General features: G+C 39.1%; 1 protein-coding gene across 2 annotated transcripts in view; it reads right to left on the reverse strand.

Moving 5' to 3' along the window:
• The window catches only part of LOC137654725 (sodium-coupled monocarboxylate transporter 1-like), a 70425-nt gene that overhangs the window by 9165 nt on the left and 53760 nt on the right, over nt 1-7500 (reverse strand). For both annotated transcript variants that reach the window (XM_068388629.1, XM_068388628.1), the window contains exons 5-8: nt 7243-7397; nt 5219-5359; nt 4738-4956; nt 167-285 (exon numbers count right to left, since the gene is read on the reverse strand). In XM_068388629.1, the coding sequence (XP_068244730.1) occupies nt 167-285; nt 4738-4956; nt 5219-5359; nt 7243-7397 (634 nt within the window). The remainder of the gene's footprint in view (nt 1-166; nt 286-4737; nt 4957-5218; nt 5360-7242; nt 7398-7500) is intronic.

Raw genomic sequence — 7500 nt, forward strand, 5'->3', positions numbered from 1 at the left:
CTACTACTACTACTTTCTCAGCTATAACCCTAGTTGTAAAAGCAGTATACTTTTTAATTCGACGCACTAATGCAAAAGCCTGATTCTTTTTTTATTATAATGAAAATACACCTTAAAAAAAAACAATCGTCAGGAACACGAAGAATTCAGTAGGCAATAAACTTACTCAGAAATTTGGTCATCCTCGTAGCCGTCTCTTGGGACATTTTGGCAAAGATCCACCAACCGCTCAGAAAGTCCTCCCATATTAGGACGACCATGGCGTTTGCTTGGGACGACAAGGAACTGCGGACGAGAGAAGGGAAAAGAATTAGTGATGTTTTTCGTTAGAGGTGATAGAATCTTAAAATCAAGTACTGCTTATACAGGGAACTGCGGACGAGAGAAGGGAAAAGAAATAGTGGTGTTTCTCGTTAGAGGTGATAGAATCTTAAAATCAAGTACTGCTTCTAACCTTAACTTTCCAAAGACTTCTCGAATCTGGTGTCAGCCGCCAGGGGGTGTTTCTCGTAAGGGATAAAATCTTGAATATAGGCCTACTTGTAAAACCACGACTCGTGTGAGTAGCCATGGTTGGGTATTTGGGTGATTCTCAATTTATTACACACAAAGTTCTACCTGCCTTAAGACTCTCCTCCCCACCCCCCATCCCCGATGCTTCAATTATCAACTATCTGGCAAATAATAAGTCTGTGACCCAATGCTATATATCAGTTTATAAACAATCGCGTGTAATTCAATATAAAAAGACTGCAAGATCATAATCAATTGGTGCAAGTTGTAATACTATTTAGAGCGATTATAATTCTCTCTCTCTCTCTCTCTCTCTCTCTCTCTCTCTCTCTCTCTCTCTCTCTCTCTCTCTCTCTCTCTCTCTCTCTCGTGCTTTAGAATTTATACTCGCATAACAACCTCTCTCTCTCTCTCTCTCTCTCTCTCTCTCTCTCTCTCTCTCTCTCTCTCTCTCTCTCTCTTTTTAGAATTCATACTAGCATAACAACCTCTCCCTCCCTCTCCTCTCTCTCTCTCTCTCTCTCTCTCTCTCTCTCTCTCTCTCGTTTTAGAACTCATACTAGCATAACAATCCCCCCCCTCTCTCTCTCTCTCTCTCTCTCTCTCTCTCTCTCTCTCTCTCTCTCTCTCTCGTGCTTTAGAATTTATACTCGCATAATAACCCCCCCTCTCTCTCTCTCTCTCTCTCTCTCTCTCTCTCTCTCTCTCTCTCTCTCTCTCTCTCTCTCTCTCTCGTTTTAGAATTCATACTAGCATAACAATCTCTCTCTCTCTCTCTCTCTCTCTCTCTCTCTCTCTCTCTCTCTCTCTCTCTCTCGTGCTTTAGAATTTATACTCGCATAACAACCGTCTCTCTCTCTCTCTCTCTCTCTCTCTCTCTCTCTCTCTCTCTCTCTCTCTCTCTTGCTTTAGAATTTATACTCGCATAACAACCGTCTCTCTCTCTCTCTCTCTCTCTCTCTCTCTCTCTCTCTCTCTCTCTCTCTCTCTCTCTCTCTCTCTCTCTCTCTCGTGCTTTAGAATTTATACTCTCTTAACAACCTCTCTCTCTCTCTCTCTCTCTCTCTCTCTCTCTCTCTCTCTCTCTCTCTCTCTCTCTCTCTCTCTCTCTCTCTCTCTCTCTCTCTCTCTCATTATATTTTCACCAGCCTTCGAATTTATGTTGATCAATCTAATTTCTCTGGCAATAATAAACAAAAGACAACTCATAGCGGGATTGGAAACTAAACATACAGCAATTTTACGATATTTGACGCATGTTTTTTTGTTTTTACGTTTCCCAATTCAGCATAACTAAGCATATCCGTAATCTACACGAAATCTAAACATTCTACACTGGGATGGCAAACACTGGCAAGAATATAATGACCAACGATTAAACAATTGACCAAAATTGCAATGCATGATTGTATGGTCACATCCTTCGGAGACGTTTTATGCCATCGCTTGATCTCATCGACGTAGTACTATTGTTTACTTTGAAATGTCAGAAGCTGCGATTAATCATGAGTATCTTATCAACCAGAAAGAAAAATACAATCTTCTTCTTCTTCTTCTTCTTCAGCTTCCCTTCCCACTTCTATGTGGGGTCGGTGTTTCTGGCCAGCCTTCTCCATCTACCTCTGTCCCACACTTCATCACCGGTTAATCCCTTTGATCGAAGGTCATCCTTGATACAGTCCATCCACCTTCGCTTTGGTCTCCCTCTCCTTTTCGTTCCCTGTATCTCCATTTCCATCACTCTCCTCCCAATATACTGTTCTTCTCTTCTCATGACATGACCGTACCACCTCAGTCTACTTTCTTGGATCTTATCTTTCTCGTTCCCTGTACCTCCATTTCCATCACTCTCCTCGCAATATACTGTTCATCTCTTCTCATGACATGACCATACCACCTCAGTCTACTTTCTTGGATCTTATTTTTCTCGTTCCCTTTATCTCCATTTCCATCACTCTCCTCCCAATATACTGTTCTTCTCTTCTCATGACATGACCATACCACCTCAGTCTACTTCAAGCCTGACTATCCTACCTCAAGGTGACACCTAGACTTATAACTTAAAGAACTATTATTATTATTAATGGCTAAGCTTCAACCCAAGTTGGAAAAGCAGGATGCTATAAGCCTAGGGGCCCCAACAGGGAAAATAGCACTGTGAGGAAGGGAAACAAGGAAAAATAAAATATTCTAAGAACAGTAACAACATTAAGACATTTCCTACATAAACTATATATACTTCAACGAAACAAGGGAGAGAGAAATTAGATAGAATAGTATGCCAGAGTGTACCCTCAAGCAAGAGAACTTTAACAAAAGACAGAGGAAGACCATGGTACAGAGGCTATGGCACTACCCAAGACTGGAGAACAATGGTTTTATTTTGGAGTGTCTTTATCCTAGAAGAGCTGCTTACCAAAGCTAAAGTGTCTCTTCTACCCTTACCAAGAGGAAAGTAGCCATTTTTGGAAACCATAGAGGTGGAAGAGAGACTTTAGCTATGGTAAGCAGCTCTCTAGTCTTGGGTTGTGCCTTAGCCTCTGTACCATGGTCTTCCAATATCTTGGAGTAAAGTTCTCTTGCTTGAGGGTACACTTGGGCACACTGTTCTATCTTATTTCCCTTCCTATTGTTTTATTGAAGTTTTTATAGTTTATATATGAAAGATCTACAGTATTTTAATGTTGTTGCTGTTCTTAAAATATTTCATTTAAATTGTTCATTACTTCTCTTGCAGTTTATTTATTTTTTGTTTCCTACTTCACTGGGCAATTCTTCCCTGTTGGAGCCCTTTAGCTTATAGCATCCTGTTTTTCCAACTAGGGTTGTTTTTTAGATAGTAATAATAATAATGTGGCTAAAACATAAACAGTCACTAAATATTAAAGCTCTCTACCCTACGAGTGTTAATCGAGGTACTAATTGGTGTCCCTCAGAGAAGTTCCTCTACGAAACCTACTGAGAATTAATCGCGTCTTGGAATCCCACACCCTTAAGGATGAGGCACTCTTTAGAAACCTCCAGCAAGTCCCAGGACATTTGCACCCCCTCCCCCCTAGAGAATCCTATCAAGGACCAACTTCATGACGAGTTAGCTCTAGAAAATCCTCCATCAATGCCAAGGAGATTCACTGACTGTAGTAGAAGAGCCAATATAGCATTTATGGCTAGCAAATTTCAAAAAGGCCAAATTTAGGTATCTAGCACGAAAGAAGGCCAATATTGGAGTTTTTTTGGCCCGAATAAGGCCAACTTTCCAACCCTGGCCAGAAGTACCTTATATAAGGATAAGGTAAAATATTTCATTTTTCCTTGTTTCCTTTCCTCACTGGGCTATTTTCCTTGTTGGGGCCCCTGGGCTTTTAGCATCCTGCTTTCCCAACTAGGGTTGTAGCTTAGCAATTGATAATAATAATAACTATAGGGGCACTCAGTAGAGCGCACACTTCCGCCACGGCAGCTTATTTCTTGACCTTTCCCGTGACCTTGACCTTTGACCTTCCAAAATATAATAATTTTCAGCTCTTTATATAAGTTTAAGATACCTGGAAGTGTTATTACTTTATGATTAAAATTGTGGCAGTATGGTTGATAACCAGAATATGACCTTTTGCTTGCCCTTGACCTTGGACCTTAACGTGTATTAATTGGCGTTTATTTTCATACACAAATATGAACATAGTTTGAAGTCTCTATGACAACGCTGTCCAAACTTATGGCTGATTACATGAATTAGACATTTTGCTTGACAGTTAAATTGACCTTCCAAAATTGTATCATTTCCATCTTTTTCCATAACTATTAATCCCTACAAGTTATATTACTTTAAGATTAAAATTGTGACCAGGAAGCTGTTCACAAACAAACAAACACACAAACGGGTTGTAAAACATAACCTCCTTCCAACTTCGTTGACAGAGGTAATTAACTCGATTATTTTAAGAGTTGTCTACCTAAAGTTAACACCACTTGAAATTCTCCTGGGATACTTCTGGTTGAAAACCCTATTCTTCAACAGACTGATGAAGTGAAGATCCAATTTATTGCTCTGTTAATAATTCTAAAATGCGTCACGCCACCTTCTATGAAAGCCTTTGGCAATTACTCACTACACTGGACAATTAATACTTCATAGATCACGTTATAAAGAACTTTTAAAACATCAAGTTTAGAATCTTTAACTTAAAAGCAAGAAGGTAAACTGACCAAGGAAGAGTCTCTTACCTCAACAGGGCACCAGCAACAGCAGCCACGAACATTCCCACCATCCCAGTTAGATGGGACAACTTATCCCCCACCATGTAAGCCATAATCTGGTCAGATTTCTCAATCTTTCCACTCAGGACCGGGTCGCAGTCAGCATACGCCGCATAAGCGACGATTCCAGAGAAGTAAAACAATGACCACAAAATGGTCAATCCTATGAAGAATGCGACGCATAGTCTGAAAGATATAGATGTAATATTTGCGTTACTATAATGCACTATCACCATCGTATATATTAGGTATATTGACTACTATTTATTTTAGGGTATTTTACTCTTTAACTTGCCATCATTTGAAATTGGATGAGCTTTTGGGCTTGTCCAATATGAACTATACACATTTCGAAATTGTTAGAAATTTAAATTAACATCAAATAGAAATAAACACTCCTAATTAACTTGGAGTTATCCAGAGATTAGAAGTTGGCTCGTTTCCTTACCCTTGGGAGATCTTCAGTGATCTGACAGAGGACAGCCTCTGGAACTGAGGTTGAGATATTCCCAGAACGCTTGTTATGAAGTAAAATCCCAGCACCTGAACTGACCAGAAGGTATGGCGTACTAGAGGGTTCATGTCAAAACTGAAAAGGAAAAGGAATACTGATGCACTTATCAATATCCAGAGCAACTTATTCACGCCTGCTCTATTGGATCTTAGGTCTCATTACGATTACGGCGCATTGCTGCTTCCATGAGACTGCCGAAAAGGACTGTGAGATTCCTTGACTCTCAATCTGCCTCTATCATCTGGTACTGTGACAAGCATGAATGTAAAGATTTTCAACATTTCTGGGTCAAAATAGATTGGCCTTTGATATACAAGCAAATTCTAATAGACTTTATTACCAGAAAAAACTGATAACACCAGACAATGAAGTTTAAGTAGATGTTCGTAATTTAAGTTTCAGCGGATTTTAGCGGCTCAAGGTTTAGAAGATATCGGCAGCTGAAGTTTCAGCAGACTCTGGTCATTAAAGTGTCAACAGTCATCAGTTTCATTAAAAATCAGAAACTCTAAAATTCTAACTAACAAATAACCTGCAACTCCAAACTGTAGGTTAGTTGAGGTTATCATGATTACACCAAAAGTTATGTATAGATATTTGCAAAAATTCAACCCAAAGATGGCATTGATGACTGGAATCTTAAGTTATTACAATTTGGGTTTTTTTGCACTCTGGACAAAGGATCTAATAGGATCTGGTAAACTCACTTGAATCTAAGTTATTACAATTTGAGAGATATCGCATTCTGGACAAAGGATCTTATAAGATCTGGTGAACTCACTCGAATCTGAGTTATTACAATTTGGGAGATATCGCATTCTGGACAAAGGATCTAATAAGATCTGGTGAACTCACTCGAATCTGAGTTATTACAATTTGGGAGATATCGCATTCTGGACAAAGGATCTAATAAGATCTGGTGAACTCACTCGAATCTGAGTTATTACAATTTGGGAGATATCGCATTCTGGACAAAGGATCTTATAAGATCTGGTGAACTCACTCGAATCTGAGTTATTACAATTTGGGAGATATCGCATTCTGGACAAAGGATCTAATAAGATCTGGTGAACTCACTCGAATCTGAGTTATTACAATTTGGGAGATATCGCATTCTGGACAAAGGATCTAATAAGATCTGGTGAACTCACTCGAATCTGAGTTATTACAATTTGGGAGATATCGCATTCTGGACAAAGGATCTTATAAGATCTGGTGAACTCACTCGAATCTGAGTTATTACAATTTGGGAGATATCGCATTCTGGACAAAGAATCTTATAAGATCTGGTGAACTCACTCGAATCTGAGTTATTACAATTTGGGAGATATCGCATTCTGGACAAAGGATCTAATAGGATCTGGTAAACTCACTTGAATCTAAGTTATTAAGACATTAAGGCTTTCAAGAAGAAACTGAAGACTTTCTTATTTAAAAAGTCATACAACAGTGACGATTTAACAGTAAATGAACAATACGTGATCTGAAATGATAAATACTCTGAACGAACAAGGTAAAACGACAGCGGAGGTCCTGTAGAGAGTGGGGTTCTCCTGCTGTATGGGACTGGAAAAGCAGCCATCAAAGTAAAGTAAGTAAAGATTACAATTTGGGAGATATCGCATTTTGGACAAAGGATCTAATATGATCTGGTAAACTCCCTCGAATCTAAGTTATTACAATTTGTGAGACATCGCATTCTGGACAAACGATCTAATATGATCTGGTAAACTCCCTCGAATCTAAGTTATTACAATTTGTGAGACATCGCATTCTGGACAAACGATCTAATATGATCTGGTAAACTCCCTCGAATCTAAGTTATTACAATTTGTGAGACATCGCATTCTGGGCAATGAATCTAATATGATCTGGTAAACTCCCTCGAATCTAAGTTATTACAATTTGGGAGATATCGCATTCTGGACAAAGGATCTAATAAGATCTGGCAAACTCACTTGAAGAATTCCACTCGCCCTCCTTTGTCAGCGATCTCCCAAACCTTGGACAAACCGCCAAAGTCAATCAGGACCTTTGTCACAACGACGATGACGCCCAGAAACATCATGATGGTCTGAACCACGTCCGTGTAGATGACTGCGCGTACTCCACCCTGAAGAATAAGGACATTTGAGGATGTCAATTTTTTTCATTGATTTTATTATACAGTATTCTCATTATCGTTATATGTATATGCATACATACACTATATACAA

Source organism: Palaemon carinicauda, chromosome 15 (genome assembly GCF_036898095.1).
Source record: "Palaemon carinicauda isolate YSFRI2023 chromosome 15, ASM3689809v2, whole genome shotgun sequence".
NCBI lineage: Eukaryota > Metazoa > Arthropoda > Malacostraca > Decapoda > Palaemonidae > Palaemon > Palaemon carinicauda.